The 24,620-nt window shown below is 43.3% G+C and overlaps 1 protein-coding gene across 1 annotated transcript; it reads left to right on the top strand.

Annotated features, from left to right (window-relative positions):
- Positions 1–1,962: 1,962 nt before the first annotated feature.
- On the top strand, positions 1,963–23,905 carry fscn1a (fascin actin-bundling protein 1a). Its single transcript, XM_014414485.4, has 5 exons — positions 1,963–3,026; positions 15,894–16,050; positions 17,131–17,252; positions 21,019–21,186; positions 21,478–23,905. Exons 1-5 carry the CDS (start codon positions 2,186–2,188, stop codon positions 21,684–21,686), a joined length of 1,497 nt encoding a protein of 498 aa, XP_014269971.3. The 5' UTR covers positions 1,963–2,185; the 3' UTR covers positions 21,687–23,905.
- The last annotated feature ends 715 nt before the right edge of the window (positions 23,906–24,620 follow it).

Below are 24,620 nucleotides of genomic sequence, written 5' to 3'. Positions count from 1 at the left end.
TTTTGCATGCTGTTAATCTTTCCATGGAAGCTCCACTGGGATCGCCACAGCTTCTGTACAAAAGTACAGATGCAAATGGGTTCTGTGTGAACTGCAATGACTCAAAAGGTGATGTTTCCGTGCTGATCTGCAGTTTAAAGTCACTGCTTTACCACACACACACACAGACCCTTACACGCACATTTTAAAATTAAGTTTTGCAAAATAAGGCTGTTAGAAATGAAAACAACACAAGCCCCCAAAACGGAAAAAAATACATGAGAACGAGTGTGGTGATTTTATTAGAGTGGAGCTGATATTACACAGAGATTTGATTTGTTTGAAGATGTTCTGTCTGAAGATTGGATTTATTCAGACTGCAGGAGAGAAAGGCAAAGATTACTAGTGATTAGATTACTGGTTAGGGGTCAGATTACTTTGCGTTTGCAAACCCAGCAGAGAGGGGAGTAACAAAGACCTCAGAGCCTCGTGATCAGTTCACCAGATGTGACAGTTATTAGTTTTTTTATTAAATGAAAATGAAAATCCTGTGTGTTTCTAACTATTAAAGTTGGTATTGTATTGGTTAAGATGTATAGGACTAGAGTGTGATGTACATCCAGGCCAGCTGCACTGTATGAATGATCCAACAACAGAAGCACCCATTCATTCATGAAAGTGAGTGGGAGTACATCACTCTTTACTCCTCAGCTCCAGACACAGCAGATGACAAACAGAGCCACTGTCTGTTATAAATATAACTCAAGCACTCATTAAATAAAAATATGATTAAACAAGAAAAATCACAGTGCAGGGAGGTTTCAGTGCTTTGGCTGGAGGGGGGGCATTTGGCACTCTGAACCTCTGCTCCTGTTGGCAAAGTTAAAAAAGAACCAAAACTTTATTAGTAATAACATTCAAACATTAGAATAACAGAACATATAATGAATGCATATTTAGAAGTTGTTTTTAACATGATGTAACACATCCTTTCTACCAACATGTGCAACACTTTTTACACTGTGGTGCTAATTTTTTATTTCTGAAATAGTTTTTGTTGTTCTCCTGTTTTGTTTTGTTGGTTTTTTTTTGGGGGGGGGGGGGGGGGGGGGGGTTGTTGTTGTTGTTGTTTTTTTAGCTCGATGACAGATCTCTGATCACGATTGACGCCAGCTGCAAAGGTAGCAAAGCTAGCTTGTGATTGATCTTACTTTGCATAGTTATGCAGGTGGAAAGAATATTTGTGTTTTTTTTCTGTACCCAGATTGGAAACTCCAGCGCTGTCGCTCTCATGGCGCCGTGCCATGGACGTGCACGGGTCATGTTTGGAACAACTGCCCTTGAAATTTCACTGAGCCATGAGCTACTTCTGCGTTGGCCGATATCTGTTTGTATGTTTTGTTTTGTTTTAAAGTGTACACTTTGTGTACTTGTGTGTGTGTGTGTGTGTGTGTGTGAGAGAGAGAGAGAGAGAGAGGGGGGGGGGGGGGGGGGGGGTGCTCACTCATGCACATGGACTGAGAAGATGCCAGTGTGATCTGTTTGACCTCTTTGTTTCCAGCCCTCTGATGTGCATGCTCGGCCCATGAATAGAGCTGTTTTGTGAGCGGACACACGCACACGGTCCTCGTGATTTGAATGCTGAACCGGTCTCATATGTGTCTGAAAGCGAGAGAAAGTGATATTATTTTAATGCTTGGGTGGAAATCGAGTCGCTAGATATTAAAATAGAGGGCTTTTTAAAGAATTTAAGACAATTTTAAGAGTTTTGAGCTTGTACCAACACACACTGTTCACAATTAGACTTCTAGGGAATTCTGATGGGAAGCGGGAAAACAGGGGAAAATACCTAAACTAGACGGATAAAAGCAACAGGGTTCGAGCAGAGGAGACAACCGAGCTCTGCTCCCAGATTGCTGGTCATCCTGGAGGGCGTGGTTTGATGTGCGACGTCACTGATGGTTATATAGGCTGCAGCTGTGGCGGCGGTCTCGCGCTGCTGAGACAGGCAGAGCACCGAGGACCGGCGGCGCGCGCTCACAGACTCCCCCAAACAAAGAGAAGCACGCGAGGCTGCACAGCATCCCACCCTTTCAGCCGCGAGCTCACTTGCAGAACCGCTCCTCCTCCCCTCTCCTCCTCCTCGTTCTTCTCTCATCCCTCTCAGGACAGAACCGGTCCGAGGCTCGAGCGCACAGAAGCGACAATGACAACTAACGGAGCGACGAACGGAACCAGCGACATGCTGCAGATCCAGTTCGGTCTCATCAACTGCGGGAACAAATACCTGACGGCGGAGACCTTCGGCTTCAAAATCAACGCGTCCGCCACGTCCATGAAGAAGAAGCAGATCTGGACCCTGGAGCAGAGCGGCGATGACTCCAGCGGGAACGTGTTCTTCCTCAAGTCACACCTGGGCCGGTACATCGCCGCCGACAAGGACGGGAACGTCACCGGAGACAGCGAGACCCCGGGTCCGGAATGCCGGTTTGTCATCACCGCTCACGACGACGGCCGCTGGTCCCTGCAGTCCGAGCAGCACGGCCGCTACCTGGGCGGCACCGAGGACCGGATCATCTGCTTCGCCCAGACCGCCTCGGTGGCGGAGAAATGGAGCGTGCACATCGCCATGCACCCGCAGGTGAACATCTTCAGCGTGACGCGCAAGCGGTACGCGCACCTGAGCGACAAGGTGGACGAGATCGCCATCGACCGGGATGTCCCGTGGGGAGTGGACTCCATGATCACGCTCGTGTTCCGAGATCAGCGGTACCACCTCCAGACGTCCGACAACCGCTTCCTGAGGAACGACGGCGCGCTGGTCGCCACGACGGACAAGAGCACCGGCTACACGCTGGAGTTCCGCTCTGGTAAGGTGGCCTTCAGGGACTGCAGCGGCAGGTACCTCGCGCCCTCCGGGCCCTCCGGTACCATGAAGTCCGGCAAGAGCGCGCGCGTGGGCAAGGACGAGATGTTCGTGCTGGAGCAGAGCCACCCGCAGGTCGTGCTCACCGCAGCCAACGAGAGGAACGTCTCCACCCGGCAAGGTGGGTGTGGTGGTGGTCCGGTCCAGATCCTCTGTGTGTGTGTGTGTGTGTGTGTGTGTGTGTGTGTGTGTGTGTGTGTGTGTGTGTGTGTGTGTGTGAGAGAAGAGTGTCTGGTAGAGGAAGGGTTAACGTGATGGAATTTTGAGACTGCATCTCCCTCCTGCAGCGCTCTCTCTCTCTCTCTCTCTCACACTCACACTCACTCACACTCACACTCACACACACACTCTGAATGATGGACACAGAGCATGGCCTAGACTTCTAGTCCCACACCAGAGGCCTGTGCGCACTTACACATGTTTAAACAATGTCTTTTGGGCCAAATCACCCTCTTTTCATAAAAAGTACTCCTCGTGTGCCATACCAAGCAAATACAGGGCCAGTGTTGTTGATACCAGTACCAATACTTTTAACCTATAATGGCAGCTTATGTAGGGGAGAGCAGTGTGTCATGATTTATGAGAGGAATCTCTAATTTGCAAATTCTGAGCACATTTCAATGACCACTGAATCACTGATTTTTACATTCCACTATAATTGGCACTAATGCAACAAAAACCCACCTTTCAGCTTTTCATGTACTCTGAATCTAGGTTTTTGTTTTTTGCATTTTTCATAGTGCATGTTTGGGGTAAATGATTTCCATTGATTCTATCACGCTTGTATCCATCTGATGTCAATACCAGCATTGGTATCGATACTATCGATATTTGGATCGATCAGCCCACCTCTACAAAACGCAGCACGAAATCACCACCACCACCACCCCTCCCCTCCCACCCCTCACTATTCCCAACCCCCTCAGGCTGGAGCGGATTAAAAGCACTGTTGTATCGTCTATGGTCAGTAAACTTTACAAACCACCACCATGTACACAGAGTTCTCAGCCTCTTACACACAGAGCACGGTGTGCACGCGTGCCTTCATTCAAATGTAAAACAGTCTTAAACTGGAAGGCTGACCGTGCCACCGAAGCAGAATGGCTCCACAATTAGAGAAAGGGGAGAAGATGACTGAAAACCTGGTAGGCAACTGCTACTTTTGTCTTTATACCAAAACAGCTTGCTTAATTTAGGTCGGGTGAGGTTCTGACTGATATGACCAGGAGCATTTAAAAATGCAACACTAGAGTCCTCACCATCTGTGCAGCAGAAAAAGCTCCACAGTCTCAGCTGTCCAGTGAATGTGGATGGAAAAGCTGAAACTGGAGCCTTTGTGTCTCATTAAGAGAGATGCACAGCAGCATCCACAGCTGATGTGATTATTAGCTTCGATAAGGCGGAATAGTTTTTGTTTTTCTTCAATCTCTACTCCCCCTTCCCTCCATTACTGTTTGAGTGAGAGCTCATGGTCTTCATGCATGTCTGATTTTCGGCTGCATGACTGGGCAAGGACACAAGCTTCTCCCTCCACCTTCTTCCTTCCTTCCTTCCTTTTTTCCTCACCCCTCCTTACTTTTTTCCCAGTCTCTGTCTCCTTTATTGTTCTAACCTTTGTTTTTAACACCTCTTCTATATTTCCCCTCCTCCTGCCTTGCCACCCCCTCCCCTCCCCCACTCATACCAAGCCTTCAGGCTTGGCTGCTGTGTGTCTCCAGTCGTCATCGATGGCATGCCGCATGCTGAACAGTTGTCAGCCTTGATGTGTGCCTGAATATCTCTTTTCCCATCATTAATCCGAAACAAAAAAAAAAAGTATGATGAACTCAGCAGAAATTTGAGATCAGAGCGAGAGTGTGTGAATCATTCTCTAAATATCACTGTGAGCCAGCGCAGTAATCTCTGAGTATTTGCATGAGGCCGCGAGGCTCTGAAAGTAATGAACGACTTATAACTGATGCTCTCTGAATCGCTCTGAATATCTGGCGTCTGCTGAGAAGACTGGTGGTTTAGTGGCTTTTTTGCTTTGTTTTTTAACTACAGCTTCTATTTTCATGAAGTGTGATCTGTCTATCCTTTCATTTTCCTCTCTCATCGTTGTCACACCCGGGCATGTTTGCTCTGTCTCCCTGCTTTGTTTACTTGTCACAGAGACATTCATCCTCGACTCACAAAGTAGGAGTTGCTACTTTATTTTTTTTATTTTTGTCCAGCTTCAAGCTCAGTCCCAACCCACAAAATGGTGGTCCATTTTGAAGGTGGAGGTTGCGGTATTAAAAGGATGGGCCCCTGCAATGAGAGCACGAACTGCTCTTTAATAATCCACCACAAAAACAATCACACTGTGATCTGAATGGCTGGCTGCTCCACCACAGTTTATTATGGAAGGTGCAGTATCCTGCTTACATGCATGTGTTTAAGCAAATTTTGATACTAATTGGCTTGTAATCGAGGAAACTGCAGTTTGTCATATCTATCTCTTTACGATTTGAGTGACACATGGAGTATTGGATGCAGCGTGGTGGATCTGCATTGATGGTTACCTTGTAGACAAACAAAAATGTACTTGCACGCAATGTTTCTCAGTGAGAAAAAGGTCAAACAGAGGTGTTGGGTTCAGAATGTCTCTTGCCTGCGACCAGAACTCGTCTACAAACCAGCGAGTGATGTCACAGGTGGTGTGAGTCACTTTTAAGTGCGTTGCTTTAACTTAACGGTGCAGGGAAAGGAGCACTGCTATCAGACTGCTTCTCGTGTCTTTAGATGCTTTATGCTGAAATATTGGAAATCATATCAGACATGTACCCATGATGCCTTGCTCATGGGTGACTCAACCCAAGTCGTCCCTTCTGACCGCTACAACTTATAACGAGCAGAAGATCCGAATCTTGAGAGGGGGGAAAACCACATTCAGCCCGCCAACAACGGGATCATTGTGATGCAGATTAAATGCCAAGTGGAATTAAACTGCCTCCAGATGTTTTTTCAAATCAACAGCTGCTTATAGTCCCCTCCACTCCATTCTAAAGCAGCTATTTGGCTGACAGACCCAAGTCGTGATGATGGTTAAAATCGGCTGGCTTTTTTTTGGGGGGGGGGGTTGGCTCGGGCCAGCTCAGCCGGGTCACTCTGAAAGCTGGTTTTGTCCAGTCAAAACTGTTGATTTGGTGACTCGCACTTAATTGCTGTTTGTCAAGTTCTCACGCTCAAAAGCAGTAAATCCAGTTTAGATATCCTTTCATTAGTCGGCCATGATTATTGAGTCATGAAATTCTCTTTTTTTCTTTTTATCTTTCTCATGCACCCCTACTTTAAGATAAAATTATGGTCTGCATTGTGTGTTTTCAGTTTTGGCTACTGCAGGTTAGTTTGCACAGACACAGTGTTACAGTGGAGCTCGCTGGAGGAAAAAGATTCAGCTGCTCGTTTCAGGTTTAGCACATTTGATTTGTTGTGGTTACGTCATGGGAATCTGCATCCGCACACCTCAACGGTGCAGATGGTTAATATATTATGAATGCAGCTTCAGCTGATAGTATTAAGTCAGCTCATCCAAACACACCTACCAAAGACTCTGAGCTGAATGGGATTAGAAACGTTATCAGTGCTTTTGTTTGCACTTCTTCATGAGACCTCCGTTAATCTAAAATGTTGCAAATAACTCAAATGTTGCAAATGTTTTTACAAGAGAGGAGCTGACTCTTTACTCCCTTCTGTGATTTATTTTATTGTTACAGCCCAGCAGTGTTTTAATAAATCCAATATTTCATATTGGTTCACGTAAAGTCTGATGTCCGTCATTGTGTGACTTTAAACAAAACCCAAACGGTGCCACAGTTTTTGCTGTTCACTAATCTGAACTCACAGCATTTGTAATTGCTTTTTAAACTGACTCAGTGCTGCCGCTTGTTTCCGGCTCATAACATCCACTCTTCTCGTCTCTGGTCACGAATTCTCAGAGAGGCTGTTTAACGACCCGCATATGGACTCGGACGCAATCATCAGTCAGTTAGCCTGCAGCTCGGTGGCCCTTTAGTGGCCTGTTCTTCCTCTAAACTGTAGGGCAAGTGTGAGTGAAGACTGAGTGCTGGTTTGTCAGCTAAAACAATAAGAATCCGTCACATCCTGTTGGCGACCGGTGGTTGCTTTGTGACCACCGAGTGTTGACTGTTCTTTGTAAGCAACAATTCCCTGAGGGGCAAATGTGAGGTGACTCGGGGGGTCTTTGGTTTTTGGTGACAAAGCTCCTGCTGTCTCCATAAAACCCAAAGGACTATGAAAACAACTAGATTCAACCAAACCTCCAACCCCCATTGTGAAACAGTTAGCTTACAGTACTGTGTACCATCTTAAGTCTCCCTTTATTTCTTTGTAATTTACTAGGAAAATGAGAAAGTGCAGCAGCTTGTTGAAACATGCAATATCATATACTGTATGTGTATAGTTGTGTATATAATAGAGATGGCACGATACCACTTTTTTATGTCCGATACCGATATCATAAATTTGGATATCTGCCGATACCGATATGAATCAGATATAGTGTTTTTTTAATCAACAAAACTGTTTTTTAAATATCTTGCTGCATTTTGTATAAGTTCATACTCAAGTTTAAAACAACAACTACACTAAAGCTATTCTGTTATACCTGTATGCAAAAAAAAATATTTCATAGTTCAGCAATACTGATCAATAGGGCTGCTCGATTATGGCAAAAATGATAATCACGATTATTTTCACTGAAATTGAGATCACGATTATTTGACGATATTTATTTAACCCTTTAAGACCTACTATAGAACAAAGTCCACCAGAGCTTATATTATTTTTATTTATTTTTTTTACATGCTGTAGTGCCATTTGTGGGAGCATTTCAAGTTGCTATACATCAATACAACTGTTATAGCCCATATTTTAATAATATGTATGCATTAAGTGCATAGTAATTACATAAATTGCAAAAAAGTGCAATAAACTACAAAAAAATTGAAAATCGCTTTTGTTTTGTTTACATATATTTCTACTTGGAGAAATTTAAGAGGTTTATCCCTCAAAACTTTAAATACAATAAAGTTGCAAAAAAATAGTTTCCCACCACAGGAAATTTATTTTGAGTGTCTTCATAGTTTTATTTTGGAGATACAGCAATTTTTATATACTGCAGGAAAAACAAAAAACAATCCTATGATGCAAATTTGCAAAGAAAACAGCAGGTGCATCATTTCACTGTGGGAAGTGTTACGAACAGCTGATAGTAACGGCAAAGCGTGTTTCTGGAATATTATGTTTTTGTTCCTGCAAGCGCTTTTTATGCAATTTTTGCAAAGCTATATGTGGAACGAAACCGTGACTGAGGACAAGCTGATGGCATAAAATGTAAGTACAACTCCTCCGGTTTCATATGCAAAACAAATTATTGCGCTAGCTTACACGGTTCAGGTTCTACGGGGATTTAAAAATAGTTACACAAAACGGAGCGTGCTGCTCTGACCGGCTTTAAAGGGTTAACAATGACTTTAAAAAAATAATATAAAATAGTGTGCAACTCTTTTCAACCAACGGCAGTCACTCTCCAAATAACTTCTGCTTAGCTTTCCGAGCTTCCCTCGGGTCCTCTTAATCAGCGGTCCCCAACCTTTTTTGCGCCACGGACCGGTTTATGCCCGACAATATTTTCACGGACCGGCCTTTAAGGTGTCGCGGATAAATGAGGGAGGGGCTAATAATCGGCTCAGTCATTTTTAATGATCGTTGAAAGCCCAGATCGTAATCGTGATTAAAATTCGATTAATTGAGCAGCCCTACTGATCAATCTAATAAACTTAAACCTACACCATCCTCCCTATTCTGGTATTTTAAAGAGTACTTAGCATAAATATTAAGCAACCTAACTAATAGGGTTCCAACTCCCAGCAACAACAAAAATAAATAAATAAAAAATAGGGAACCACCCCTCACGCTCCACCTCATGATGCTTAATCGACGTAATCAACCTTAATTTGATGCAGTGTGAAAAAAATGCACAGAAATCAATTATTTTTCAAGAAATATTAAATAGATTCAACATCTTTCTTCAACAGAATTGCAGACTGCACAGATGGTACCTTCCCAAAGGAAAAAGTACTATAGCTTACAAGGGTATATATATTAGACTTAATAGTTACTATATACAGTAATTGACTTCTATTCCTTTTACATCAGATTAAAACTTTGGGTGTCAGATAATTATTTATTAAAAGCTAGACATTTTAAATGAGAATAAGAAAGAAAAGTATGTCTTTGTGCCCCCTTTTCCCTGTTAATGCCCTATCGGCCCCCCTGGCTAAACTTTGCTAGATCCGCCCCTGCACAGTTACCAGCCGTCAGCTACGTAGAAAAAGATCCTGTTGTAGAAAGTAATATTAAATAAATTCTAACAACAGCTGATCAAGCTTAAACGTGCTGCTGTTGTTCAGCCGCTGATTTCCTCTTTCTGGTGCAAAGTGGGCCAAAAGCAAACTAGAGACACGGACTCGCGACAGAAAAGCCGATCAGCTGATCATTAAGCAGTTTCATGATTGAAGTAGCAGCAGGAGAGGCAGTCGCTTGTTAAGCTTAACGCAGGAATGCTTTACAAACATTTAGAGATGGACTTACACACTTGCTTTACTTCTCTCGGGGATAACTTTATCGGAGATGAAATGCCGGGTTGCTAGCGAAGCTCCAAATGCTATCCAGACCACCGACAGGTCCCGCATGCCACAGCCGCTCTATCACGTGATGCATACTGCTCCGACGTGCTAACGTTCTGAGGTGAGTTACGGCGTGTTGCAAGTTTTGTGAGGTGCTTTCATGATATTTAATGGATCGGATTACATTTTTTTATTTTTCTCCGATATCCGATCCAGTAATTTAGGTCAGTATTGATACCGATACGTAATATCGGATCGGTCCATCTCTAGTATATAATACTTTAAGTAATCTTCAGGAATAGTTCTCAGGGCTTCTTTAAGGGCATTCACAGTTCTTCTTTGGGTTTCGGCTGCTGTTTCTTCTGTTCTTTGTCAAGATGATCCCAATAATGTTCAACAAGGTTGAGGTCTGGGGTGTGGAGGCCAATCCATGCCTCTCAGGTCCCGTGTCAGGCCTTTGCATTCTTTTTTCACCTTTATTTCTTAATGATGTAACTTTGGCATTTTTCAGATATTCAAGTAAACAAAATGTGAGCTAATGTTTTTTTTTTCTCTTTTTTTTTTTTTGACGGGATGCTAGTAATAAATTTACTATTTAAAACTGGTTCTATACTAAGTTGTCCAGTATGTGCAGACACTATGCTGATTTATCTCTAGAGCTGGGAGTCGGTTTTTAAATCTCTTGAATGATTCGGTGAGTAGTAACAAAAAAACAACCCCATTCCTCTGAAAATGATCAATTGCAACTGATGCAACGAAAAACAGCCTGAAGATGACATATTTTAAGAAAATCCGGCTCCTTGGAAGCGAAATATCAGAAAATGAGGTGTGACTAAAGACACTTGCACAGTCTGGGGATCGAACAAACTGAGCTTTAAATGTAGCCAGCCTAAACATCTCTATTGCCTTACAAAGCTCACTCTTGTTAAATGGTTGCTTCTCCCTATAAAGTCATCTATACGGATTACAGATTCATCTGTGGTTGCTTTGCATTAATTTGACAGAATCCTCATCTCCTAATTCATAAATAATTTTTAAGTCTGCACATTAGTCAGGGTGAAACCAACCGTGCAATGTGTGGTAAACTCAGGAAGCAGAAACACTGGCTCCATGTTGTGTCTGGCCACGAGTCAGCCCTGACACCCTATCTGCCTCCTTCATCCCCACCCGCGAGCAGGAAATGAGACGTGAGAGGCGCAGCTCTGACCTTGGCTGGTGTGCGATAATCCCCGCGGGGTGAAGGGCGACTATTTGCTTTCTCTCACTGCAACAAGGTCGACCAGTAGGATAAAAAAGATGGGAAGCATTTAATTTATGCATCCTTGGTAATGCTCGCTGGCTGTGACTGAGTGGGCACGCTGGCGTTTTAATGTTTGCACGCCCTCTGCGTGTTTGTGTGCTGGGAGCGCGCCAGAGGATCGGCCTCGCGTCAGCTGCATACCCACGAGGGGGGGAACCTCTCCTCCTCGATGTCTCCGCTTTATTATAGGTTAGGGTTCAGCTGGTCTCCAGCGTGTCATCCTGCCGTGCTCTGGGTGTGTCTCCACATCGCCGTCCTTGAGTTCACAGCAACTGTACTTCAGTAGAGACGAGCTGAACACACAGTTTGAATCAATTTGCCCAAAGAGTTGGGGCATCCCCGGGCACGATACTCTCTCACATGCCTGACCTCCTTTTCTCTGCATGCATGTGTGTTGTTTTTGTTTTTTGAGTTGAAGCAGCAGTGTTTCAGTCAGTGTGGGCCGGCTGGTTACACTCTGTGTGTTTGGATCAGAACAAAAGCTGATGATCTGGCTCCCTGTTTGTGCCCCAGCTGGTCGCCTCCTCAGTCAGGGCCTGGTGAACAATAGGAGCCACACAAACACACAAAGTAGGCTTGATAGAATCGCGTGCGTTCACAGCAGGCCTCTGGTGCTGGCTCACTGAGGACAATCTGTGCCTGCCGCCATTAGGCTGAGTGCGATGGGTGGAGTGGATTGTTGTTTAAGTAGAGTGTGTGCATGAGGTTTGGGAGGAATCGGCATGTGTGGTTTGCTGGTGTGTGTACATGATTGCAGACCCTCTCTGTCCTCCTTCATAACCCTGTGAGCTTCAAGACTGATCAGTGTGGACAGATCTGGTTGTGTAGCGGCCTCACGGCTGAGGCTGCACGGCCTTCAGGGTGACTGTTTTGTCTGTCAGTCTGGTATTTTTATAGCAGTTTTTTTTTTTTTTTTTTAAATGTCCTTGTGATAACTCAAGACAAGGCAGCTGAATGTGTGAAAGTGTCTGACACCATCTGCAAGGCTGACTGAAGTTTATTCAAATCAGATATTCAGAGAATCATTTACTCAAATCAGCTCAGCATGCAAAACTGCGTCTTAGTTTCCGGGTTTATTTTCATATAGTGAAATTCATGTTTGTTTTTCCGCTGAAACTAACAGTTCCAAACTCACGCCAGACTTTAGCCGGTGCCGGTTTTCAGTGTCTGTGTGAAAATGCACATTAGACATGCACGTAAAAATCAGACGTCTTAGATTTGTACAAAAATGAAGTAAATGAAAAACATTGAACTGAGAATGAAAAACAGAAGCTAAAGTGAACCCTGCTGACCTTTTATTCAATATTTTAAACTGAGTTTAAAAGTGTGTGATGCTTGATATTACCCCAAGTCATCGGTCACTGAAATGAACGTATTCGAGCCTTGTGATGATTTGGTGTCAGCGGTTGTTTTATTTTAGACTGAAGTAGTTGTTTTGCTTGGGCAGAGCGCAACTGAATAAACTGTTTGTTTGAAAAATTCCCCAGTTTGGGAAGTATGCTTATCCTCTTGACTGATGACAGTCAGATAAGATGTGTGGTTACACAGCTATACGTTTTGAAGCTGTAATCTAATTTCACCGGTCGCCTCATAAGCAGAAAGAAAAAATCTCCCAAAATATTACCCCGCCAGCAGCAGCCTGAACTGCTGGTACAAGGCAGCATGGATCCACACTTTCATGTTATTTATGCCAAATTCTGTCTCTAACGTGAATGTTGCAGCAGAAACTGAGACTCCTCAGACAAGGCAGCATTTTCCAAGTCTCCTGTTGTCCAATTTTAATGATTTTGTGTGAGTTTTAGCATCAGTTCGATGGGTTTTCTTCTACTGTGGTCTTCTGCTGCTGTAGCTGAACTGCTCAAAGGTTTGATGTTTTACATTCAGAGATGCTCTTCTGCATGGCTTGGTTATAACGAGTGGTTGTTGGAATTACCGTCTCCTCAGCATAAAACAGCTTGTCCATTCTTGTCTGGTATAAACAAGCTATTTTATCCAGAGAATCATTTTTCTTCTCAGACCATCCTCTATAAACCGATGGTTCTGTGGGAAAATCCCAACAGGCTAGCAGTTTCTGAAATACTTGGACCAACATCATGCTATGTATAAAAAGTAACTTGCATCACCTTTCTTCCACATTCTGATCCTCGCTTTGAACTTCAGCAGGTCGTCTTGAACAGATCTACCTGCTTAGATGTGTTGAGTTGCTGCTATGTGGCTGACTGTTGAGAGATTTGCAATAACAAGGAGTTGAACAAGTGGCCAGTGAGTGTGCAGTCTTTGAAAGCAGTTAAAGGATTTTCATGCAAGTTATTTTTCACCATATGAACATATCTAGCTCTTTTCACCAGAGCACTGATTTAAAAAGCCATGCCAGTTCATAATATGGAAACAGCCAGCAAAGAAAAATGATAGGAGGACGTGCATACTAATGAATAGATATGGCCGCCACCAACACCTGTGCTCCATGTGTCATTGATGAGTGGCTCAGGTTTCCAGGTTTGGCTCTTGATTGGTTCTTTTGGAGGACGACGTGAGAAAACCACCAACTTTGCCTTTGAATAGATTTCTGTTCAGTGACTTTGAGTGCTGTGAGTCTCGTATGTAATTCATCACATTTGTATGAAGCTGAGGTTAGCACCAGGTTAGCTTGAAATGAACAGATGTAAGCAGCTAGCTTGGCTCTGTCCACAGTAACAAGTCCACCTACCACCTGCTCTTTAAAGCTCAGTAATTACCACACTGATTTGTTCGCCTCGCCCTGGTTGTCTGGTTTGACCCCAAACTTCCTGAGCTGGATATCAAACTGCTTGTTTTTCATAGAGCCGCCTCGACACTGTATCAAAACAGAGCCCATGCTACTGCTTTGAATGAACAGCTCACATTAACACAACCCAGATGACATAACTCACGCTTGACGGGCTTTTTCTTTGTGCTCTTATCATTTACAAGTCAAAATTTCAAAAGTAAAGACCTCATATTAAAATGAGGTTTTGAATGACTTTCATAAGAGTCTTTTGTAGTGTTTTTAAAATTAGCACATTTGCTATTTGCATTGTAAAGTCGTCTCTAATACCAGCCAAAAGCTTGTCATGGGTCAAAACCACCAGCAGATGGTTTGATCCACGCATAGCCACAGTCTACATACATGGGCTCTGCTTTGCTACTAGAGTTGCGTTGGCTGAGCAGGAAGCAGCGAGCATTAGAGGAGAGTTCAGAGACGTGTCCCATCTTGGAGGACACGGATCTTTTTTGCCAGTTTTCTTTCTCCTTGTCCTCTTCAAACCCTTCTAAATGAACATTCTTGTTTCCTCCGTACCCCCTCCTCTCCATGTGGTTCCCATTATGGTTATATTTTCCTTCTTAATCATCTGTGTGTGTGCACATGTGTGCATCTCTGCATTTTTCTGCAGAAACTCAATCCCGAGCGCCAGACACAGTCCGTGAGCAGTAACTGTTGAACACCTTTATGTAACGCTGGCTCTGTGTGAATACTGTTACTGAGTGCTGCTGGCAGAATAGTTACTGTTGGGGTAAAGGTTCCCCTCTTAATGTGTTCACAAACATGTGTTGTGCCACTTGTGCGGCTGTTTTTTTTGTTTTGTTTTTTCTTCGTCTTCTCCTGATTCGCCCTCTCACCTCTTGCTCTGCACACATTTACATAGCAGACAGGCTCTCTCTCTCTCTTTTGTGAGCCCTCTGGCTATAGGTCAGTGCACAGTATGATTTCATCATATACAATGGCGGGCTTTGTGCTGCTTAGATTGTATTTGTGCGTCTGGGTTTTCGCTCTTATAGTTGACTCATACCTCTTTGTTGCTCTTGAGTGCCTGACTAAGGTTGATTTGATTTTAATGAGGTCTGCTGATCTGTACAAACACACACATGCACTCACAGACTCACTGATTTTTGTAGTTTTTTTTTTTTGGACTACAGATATACAGCAGGGGAAGAAGGACGTGGAAATGACAATTATAACTGTGATGTATTTTAAATGTTCACAGAGCTAAAGCTTTTTTCTTTTTTTAAATTGGCCTACAAGTTTTGTCAAGGCTAGCTGCCATCGATTAAATAGCCAATCAAATTATTCAGATAGTTCCCATTGCTTTTGGTACACCTTAAGGGACACCATCACTCTCGTTTCATATTCTTGGAATCTGCTATAGTAGCTTTGCATGATTCACAGTTCAAAATAATCCTTTTATCTTACACTGGGCCTTGTTGCAGTTTTCTTCTGATATCTGATTGGCTGCCCCTCATGAACAGGAGGTTTGAACTGCAGGTGGGTGGAGCTTCTGTGTGCCTGAAATGACCATATTAGGGATATGTTCTCACTGACATAATGCAGAGTGGGGGGAAAAAATATCTCTGAAATACTAAATGCCTACAAAACGAACAACTTATACTTTAGTTGAGTAATGTTTTCATGCTAAAAATGGAAGCATGTTAATATTTTATCATTATTTGGGGATGTAGATGTAAGTATTTGGCATCAGAGCTGCTGTGCCTTCTCAGATTCCCGCAGAGACTGTTGTCACTGCTGGCTAGCAAACTCTGTGTGCTGTGACCGTCCACTGTGACGCCTGATCCTTTGAAGTGTAGTGGGGTCTGTCTAGACCAGGACAGATGTGAGTGGGTGGGTGTGGGTTTGTGTGCAGCTGTGTTAAATCCTTCACTAATCTAAGCAGACTGATGTTGTTCATTTGGTACGTCTGATCCTGACCAGCGGATGTGAACGTGTGGGCTGTGTATACCTCGGTGGGTATAAGGGTGCATGCAGCGCTGTCCGGACATATTGAATTATGTGGACAGGGCTGATGTCCTCATAATCCTTGCAAAGAAAAAGCTTTTGGAGAATGTTTGTATAGAAGTTTCAGAAGAAGTCCTTACTATACGGTTACCTGCCTCACGTGTGCGTGCGTGTGTGTTGAATGTTAATGATGAATCTTCTGTGGTTATTCATATCCCTCTCATATTCATCAGCCTGACAAGGTCTCCCCAACATTTTAACCCCACACAGGTATGGACCTGTCAGCCAATCAGGATGAAGAAAGTGACCAAGAGGTATTCCAGATGGAGATCTGCCGTGAAAACAGGAAGTGCGCATTCCGGACTGCCGCTGGGAAATACTGGACCCTGACGGCTAACGGCGGCCTGCAGTGCACGGCCTCCACTAAGTAAGAATCGCACACATCATCACAGCTACACCTGCTTCAGTGAGGTCCGTTCATTGTCCGTGTGTGTGTCTGCTGACTGTGGAAAACTCAAACTGGTCCGTCATAGCTTCTGGTGTTTAGTCCTCACTCGTAATTTGACCTGTGTGTGGGAGGGATTGATGGCATGTCCATAGCTGTGGCATGCTGTGGGAGTTGAAGTGCATTTGTGTGCAGCCCTAACCTGTGGAGTCATTTGCTTTAATGTACAGTAGTTCAGTTCAACCAGAGAGCTAGCTATTAACCCCTGACCTTTGACCCTATGCTCTTGAGTCACTTCTCTGTGAGTCCCCAGACAGATCCAGGAGTGGGAGTCTGGTCATTTTACATGTCATGAGAGTTAAGAGAGTTTTACTTTTAAAGCCTCTTTCTTGAGGAAACTATGTGCGGTGATCAGGAGGAGCTGCAGATGTTTAGCATTAGCGTGTTTGCACGTGTGCAGGAATGATGCAGAGGACAGCAGTAAACTGATCAGCTCGGTCACAAGCATGCGCTATGAGGGAGCTCAGAAGCAGACCATTCTGTTTAAGATAAGACCGAGCAGATCCTCAACACTGAGGGGGGCCTGCAGGAACTTCACCAGATTACTCAATCACATTCTTGAGATTTCCCTCTGTTTACTTCTCGCAGATTAGACCACCAAAGTGCTTTTTTTTTTTTTTTTTTTTTTTTTTTTTTTTTTTTTTTTTTTTTTTTTAAACCAGCTGTGGTCTGCTGAAAACATTTTGAGGATGTTTCTGAGCTTCAGAGAATCAAAATCAACTTAAAAAAAATCCTCTCCCAAGTGAAAGGATTTAGTAAGCTACTTGATTCCACTTAACCAAAGACTTCAAGCTTATCCCTCTACCCGGATCCTACCTATCTAATTACCCAAGAGTCACTTGCACTGCGATAAAGCTGCTGGGCGTCTCAGTCTGTGAAGATGTTTTTTTGTTTTGTTTTTTTTAGCTGACAATCCTGCGAGTGCATTACTGCATATCTGACTGCTGTGTAAGGTTTTTTGGGTACTCCTTTAACTCTTTAATTTTCTCTCCGTCTCTGCAGATCAGCTAATTGCTACTTTGACATTGAGTGGCGTGGGAAGAGGCTGACGTTCCGGGCTGCTAATGGGAAATACGTCGCCGCCAAGAAAAACGGCCAGTTGGCGGCCACCATCGACAGTGCAGGTTAGTGCAACGTGTTGATACAGCCGTGCAAACAGACGCACGGGGGATAACCAATTTACACCTCTGCAGTGACGGGGAGAATTTCAGTGCAGTGGAAGTAATTCAATTGTGGCTCCAGTTGTGCACTTGAGTGGAGGGGTTCTGTTTTGTAAGCTGTTTAATGCTTTTTAACTCTGTTGCAGTCTTTTCGTTTGCGTTTTTTGCCAAGTTTTTACTCGATGTATTGAATTAATGGTGCTGATTGGAAACATCATGGGAAAATTCCTGAGCAAGCAAGAGTGTGTGTGTGACATTAAAAATAAATAAGGGCTGGCTTTTGTTACCAGTGTTGTGCAATGAGTGAAAAGCTTCCTGCCAGAGGTGTGGACTCGAGTCACATGACTTGGACTCGAGTCAGACTCGAGTCATTAATTTTATGACTTTAGACTTGACTTGAAAAAATGTTCTAAGACTTGTGACTTGACTTGGACTTTTACACCAATGACTTGGGACTTGAATTGGACTTGAACCGGTTTACTTGAAAAGACTTGATATTTTACCCCAAATATAAAATTTAACTTGCATATTATATAGAGATTGAAAATGTGACGTCATTCACGGGTAGAACCGCAAAGGATTCTGGGAACTCGTGGCAAGCGGTACTAGCGCACGCAGGCTTTCAATTAAAATCAGTTAAACAGCGATAAAAAGAAACACAAAAATGTCAAGAAGCTGTTGTATTATTAACTGCAATAGCCGGTCGCATGACAGCCACGGGAAGCCGACGGGTAAAGAGATCGGTTGTTATCGGATTACGTCGTTGAAGAGAAATTGTTCGAGCCATGTTTCCGAAGTAACAAAGAGGCGACTGGATTGCAGCCATTCAAAGATCAAATATAACGTCCCAGAACACTCCAGCTCACAGGTTAGTCTGCTCCAAGCATTTACACGAAGGTCAGTGTTTTTTAGTAGTTAATACGTCATTTTCATAACATAATTAGTGATATAGGTTACAAGCAAGTCTGGCGCTGAACAGAAATTGTCGCGCTATGCTCCTTTATTTATTGTGCATAAATAGTGAATTGTCCTGACACAATATTGCGTTTCGCTTCTGTTATTATGGTACATTGACAAAAACATATACTTTTATTCACAGGATAAAACAGGTTTTTTGTATCACTAATTGCCCAGTGCGATTACAGACTGCGGTAAAGTGAGCCGTCATTTGTGAGCCGCGGTCAAGCCAGCCGCCTCCTATCCGCGCGGTGATTACAGCATACAATATTGTTGTCACTGCTACATTTCTGTAACGCTACCAGAAATTATTTCCACTACTAATTAATTACCGTTGAGCTCAAAGGTCCTATTAATAAACGGTTAAGGAATGTGTATTTATGACGACAATTTGTGAGACTGGTAAACTTATGATACGTACGATGGTCTTTCGTTCTACACGGTGCGTTTCAAGGTCCTGCACCCATCCGTCGGTAAACTGTACCTGGGCTTGTTGCAGTGACCTGAAGTTACTAAACTTCATGAGTGTATGCACTCACTCCAAGAACCGTATAATTATAAATATGCATATAAATATGCTAAGATGAGATAGCTGACTTCATCTAACTAGCAAATGTTGTCCAGGCTACGTTGGTGATACAGTTTTTTTTTAATGTGTATGATATTTTTGTCATGCGATTTTTAAAGCTGGTCCTACAACCGCATCCAAGAATAACATGCAGCTTATCTCAGAACTGTCGGTGAAAATTATTCTTGGAGCTAGGTTTAATTGAGCTGCATTTTAAAGAGGTGCAATTTCACAATTTGTGTATATTTTCTAAGTTCACTATTTTGTCATGTGTTGAGAAAAACACAGATTTTAAAATTACATGGTCTAATATTTACATTTAGCATAACTGCAACATTATTTTTTTCGTTTTTTTTTTTTTTAAAGACTCGAAAGGACTTGAAATTCAAAGTTTCAGACTTGTGACTTGACTCGGACTTTTACACCAGTGACTTGAGACTCGACTCTGACTTGCCTGACATTACTTGAGACTTGACTTGAGACTTGAGGATAAAGACTTGAGACTTACTTGAGACTTACTTGAGACTTGCAAAACAATGACTTGGTCCCACCTCTGCTTCCTGCTGACTAAAAACAAAAAACCTCTTTATATCTCTCACAGCCATGAATGTGCTGTTTATCAGCCACAACATGGAAAGGGAAACCATTGCCCAACACATTATATTGGCATTTTAGAAAATACAGGTTATGCTGACATTATGAAGGTTTTTTTTTTTTTAATGTTACCTTCAAACACTGAATATTTTAAGCTCTTCTAGTACTTCAAAAACTGAGTTTATACAAGACTGAAAGTCAATATTTGGTAAGATCCCCTTTAGTCTCCAACACAGTCTGAACTCTCTTGCGCAGGTATAGAACAGTTCTCCAGGCTTCTTGAAGGACATTCAAAGCTCCTCTTTGGATGTTGACTGGCTTTTGCTCTGTTCTTTGTTAAGATGATCCCACACTGCTTCAGTCGTGTTGAGGTTTGGGTTCTGGGGAGGCCAATCCATGACTGACAGTGTAACATTGTGTTTTTTCTATCGAGATATGCAGATATGCTTTTATCCCATTGACAGCGTGTTGGGGATCACTGCAAAGCGCATTGACACAGATTTTCAGTCCAGTTCTTGTATAGTTTGGTATACCTATTACAGCCTTTTCTCCCCGTTTGTCAGTAAGAATGACTTCTTGACAGTCACCTTTCTACTGAGACCATTTCTCGTGAGGCATCAGTGAACAGTAGATGGGTCAGGTGAAGTTCTGGATGCATCTCTCAGGTCGTGTGTCAGGCCTTTCACCTAAGAGCTCTATGCGGGGGAAGGAGAAAAAAAAGTGAAACAAATGTGTTCTTTTTGGGGGGTTTTTGCAATAGGCTGCTAGCAACAACGTGCCTAAAGGTGCAATTTAAAATTGCTTGTGTTGGGTGCCTTTTCTTCATTCTTGAATGATTCATAGTTCTAAACAAAAGATCTTCCCTGTGAAAATGGTCAGATATAAGAAGACAATGTTGAAATAACAGCTTCTCCTAACAGTCTTTTGTAGTTGTAGACAGATTTGATGTCAGTGCTAACCAGCTAGCTAACCGGCTAGCTAACAGCTGCAGATTTTCCTCATACACTGATGCCACATATTGTCAAGTAGTTTGGTTGATTTGTGTTACATTGATGTCCTTACATTGACATTACACTGAATTTTTATACATGTAACGCTTGGCCAGATAAGTTTTTATTAATAAGTGTTTATTAACTTTGGCTACAAGCACATGATGAAAGTCTTTGTGCTAACTGGCTGCATGTAACATTAGCATTTAATAGGCAGATCAACACTCTGCAAACACCTTTTTCCTCACATTAGTCGGTGGCACAGAGGTTCTAAAAAAGGAAATGCCAAGCTTTTGCACAGAATTTAGGCTGACAGAAACTACAAGTCAGCAAGCGGATCACAAGATGCTCCGCTTATAGATCAGGCGTTGGTCTCCAGCATTGGCGGATCAAAGCTGACGGGTTTTTGCTTTGTGCTGCAGTTTCTCTTTCAGGAGGCTTTGGCAGCTTGAGCACTCGCTGACACAGATTTCTGACATGAGTTGCATCACATACGTTATTTTTTAATGAGAACAAAGAGTCAGCATTTTTAATCATAAGCAGCATTCCAGCAAAACAAAGAAGCACAATGTGCTGATGTGAAGACTGCACATTGCTCTGACACATCTGTTGTCTCTTTCAGGTGAGTCTGAGGAGTTCATCATGAAGCTGATCAACCGCCCGATCATCGTGCTGCGCGGGGAGCACGGCTTCATCGGTTGCAGGAAGGTGACCGGGACGCTGGACTCCAACCGCTCCTCCTATGACTACTTTACTCTGGAGTTCAGAGATGGAGCGTACAGCCTGCAAGGTCTGTTTTTGACACAACTGGGTCCTGCAGAGGAGAAGTCATATTAATGCAAACTTTCATTTGTAGTAACCTTAAACAGTCAGCAAGCTGATGCTATAACGTCAGTATGTGGAGAGACACGGACACGGGGGGTTTAATCATTTATTCTCCAAGAGATTTAGATTTTCACAATGGACTCACAAGGTGTCTGTGCCAAAAAAGGATTTCAATCTTTTGTTTCTTCCCCATGATTATCATTTTTAATCCTCACTTTTCCTCCTCCCCTGTGCCTCCTCTCCACTCTTCCTGCAGACTCTACAGGTAAATACTGGATGGTGGGGAACGAGCAGTCGGTGGTGAGCAGCAGCGACACGCCCGTCGACTTCCTCTTTGAGTTCTGCGACTACAACAAGCTGGCCATCTGCCACGCCGCTGACGGGAAATACCTGCGCGGCGACCATGCCGGCGTGCTGAAGGCCAACGCCGACGACCTTGAGACCGCCACACTGTGGGAGTACTGAGGGGGAAGCGGAGGGGGAAAACCCGCGGCGAACGGGGATGTGGTCGCCTGCCGCCGTGATGCCGGAGGAGGGAAACGAGAGCACGGCGGCGGCTCGACGACACCACCCGTCCACACATATATGGTGTCCTCACCCCCCCTCCCCTCCTCCCTCCCCTCTTGCTCCTCAGTATATCCTGTACTTATAACTTTATATGTTGATGAACTGCACAGAGAGAACAGGAAGGTTAGAAGAAGGAAAGAAGGAGACGCTCCTTTTTCCTTTCCTTTTTATCCTTCCTCTCTTTTTTCCAGCTCTGCTCTGCAGTGCCGACCTTTATCTGTTGCCATAGTTACCACAGGGCTGTGCACTTTTCTTCTGCTCCAATCTGGTTTGCTGCTCGACCCATCCCCACCCCCCCATCCTCCGCCACTCACTCCGTCCTTGCCTTACGATTGGGCTGTTTCTCCCCCCCAGAGCAGAGCAGAGCCACGTTTAAAGAGCCCCCTCCTCTCTGAGTGAACCCCCTCGTCTTTCCACTCGTCTCTATTGTTTGTGTGAGCGGCACACGGTGGCAGTATTTATGGTGTCTGAGCTGATCTGGTAGAGTCCTTTTTCTACTTGATCTGATCTCTGAAAACAGACTCAAACCTCATTGCTGTGTCCTGTCAGGTGGCTGTAAGATAGGAAGGAGGAGGTCTGTTTCTCTGATGGTTGGCTCTTGTAGAAACTGGTTTTCTCACCAGGCTGTTTTCTTTTTTTCTTAATTTCCTTTTCTCTCTCATGAGCGGGCCTCGTGCGCCTGTGATGACTGTGATACAACTGGAGTGGATCTGCTGATGATAAAGATGTTGAAGATGTTCTGATCGAAGGGTTCAGTCTCGCCCGTTTTTCATCTCAAGTGTAGGAAATGTCCAAACAGTTTCCCGTGTAGTTCCTCTAGCTGTTTCCTCATTGGTTTGGCAGGAAGTCTGATTTCCTAGACCAAACGATGGGAAGTAGGAAGTTGATCGCTAATACAATTGTCACAAGAATAGTGTAAAGAAACTAAGTGAAGCATTAAAAATGATGGGCCACGTGTGGTATGTGTAATGGAGGAGGAAAAAAGTCTGTGAAACACAGTTGGATTCATTTCTTTTTCCATGTCCGAGGCACAGACATTATCATGGGTAAGTGTACAGTAGGTAGTCCTAAAAAATAAAAACTGGAGTAAAATGATTTATAAACTCTTTGAAAGCTGCTTTTTCGATTCCCTCGACTTGGCGCACGCCTCAGCCTTTACATGTAGACCAAACCTTTGATACTGGAACCGACAAAAACTGGAACCTGGTGCTACTAACAACGTCCCGTCGAGCATCTCGCACACCGTCCGGGGACGGTTTTCCTACTGCCTGTCCACCTCTACACCCATTCCCCATTCCCTAAATCTGCTGCTTCTTTTCGGTCCGAGCAGCGCCATGACCGCATTTACAGCGACGTCTCCATTTCTGTTTGCGTTGGATTTTTTTTTTCTTATGTCTGAACTGTTGGTGAAAGTTCAGTAGAGACTTGTTTTAAAAGGAGGAAAGAAGTAGTTTGATTACAAGTGGTCTGTAATGCAGTCATGTAGCACGCTGCACCCACGGGTCCCCCCCCCCACCTCTTCGATTCTCCACCCTTCAGCAGTCTGCATTCATACTAACAGAAGCAGAAAGTTTCTATCTGCTGCTTTTTTTTTTTTTCTTTTTCTTTTTTTAACGATCCAGCAAAGATGATCTTGGCACGTGCACCCCCGCCCCCACCTGAATTATTGGGCTCTTCCACCCATCATCATCCAGCATTCCTCTGATCTGAAGGTCAGTATGGAAAACCAATCACTGCTTAGCCCACGTCCAACTTTCTGAAGGTTTTTATTTTTTTTTATTTTTTGGCATGAATGGTTGAGAATCTCGAGTGAATAAAAGGAGCAGTTGTCCTCGGAGAAACCAGCTTCTCCAAGGTAACCAAGACATGGGCTTAGACAAACGGATGTGGAAGGGTAAACATGTGGTAATGACTGTGCCTTACTCTTGAGTTTTCGGGCAGTAGACAAATTAGAAAAAGAGTCCACATCTTTGCTTTGTATAACTGGAACTTCCTTTTGTATTATTTTGTATAATTTTTCTTTGATATTTGTGAATTAATCTCTTTCTCTCTCTCTCTCTCGTGCCATTGGTTCACCTAAAATCCAACGACCAATAAAACTGGGATTTGGAACGCTATGTGGCTCAATGGTATTTTTTTCTCATTTCCTGGCAAGTTTCAGACAAAACCCTGGTGTCCTCAGTGACCTCCTCTCCAGAACTGTTTTTTGTTTTTTTGTTTTTTGAACTGCATGTAGTTTTAATAATAAAAAAAAAAAGTGCACATCTGCTGCAGTAGTAGTGCTCAAAGCTCTGATTACATTGATCACGCAGCTCACCTAGATACTCGGTCAGTTATAGTTTCTGTGAAAAAGAAGCAGTCAGGTATGATCAAATGGAGGCTTTAAACTTTAGTCTGAGGGGTTTAATGTTAATATTGCATTACTGCTGTGGAATTGCAGACATTTTTAATATTTTCCTATATTTTCAAAAAGAAAATCTGCTTATGGAGCAACGTAAGCCTATAAAAATCAAAAACTCCAAAAGGCCTGAAAGACTACAAAAGAGTGCATGATGACAGAATTATTTCCATGGTTAAGAAAAACAATGTGAAAACCTCAAACTAGGAAAATACTATTGGATGCAAACCAGAGGTATCGCATCACAAAAAGGTAGGGGCAAGATTTAAGCAGTCTGATCAGTCCAGGAAAGACATTCATGGACAAATTAAGATTAAGAATTAAGATAAACTTCAAGAATGATGGGAAGAGAAAAGCCTGGAAAAGTACTCCTGATCTGAAGCGTGGTGGAGGTGTGGGCACTCAAAAATAACTGGGTCAGTTTTTTCATATTG

The sequence above is a fragment of the Maylandia zebra genome, linkage group LG4 (assembly GCF_041146795.1).
Source record: "Maylandia zebra isolate NMK-2024a linkage group LG4, Mzebra_GT3a, whole genome shotgun sequence".
NCBI classification, from domain to species: domain Eukaryota; kingdom Metazoa; phylum Chordata; class Actinopteri; order Cichliformes; family Cichlidae; genus Maylandia; species Maylandia zebra.
Note: the sequence above shows the minus strand (reverse complement) of the source record. Positions and strands in the feature narration are given on the sequence as shown.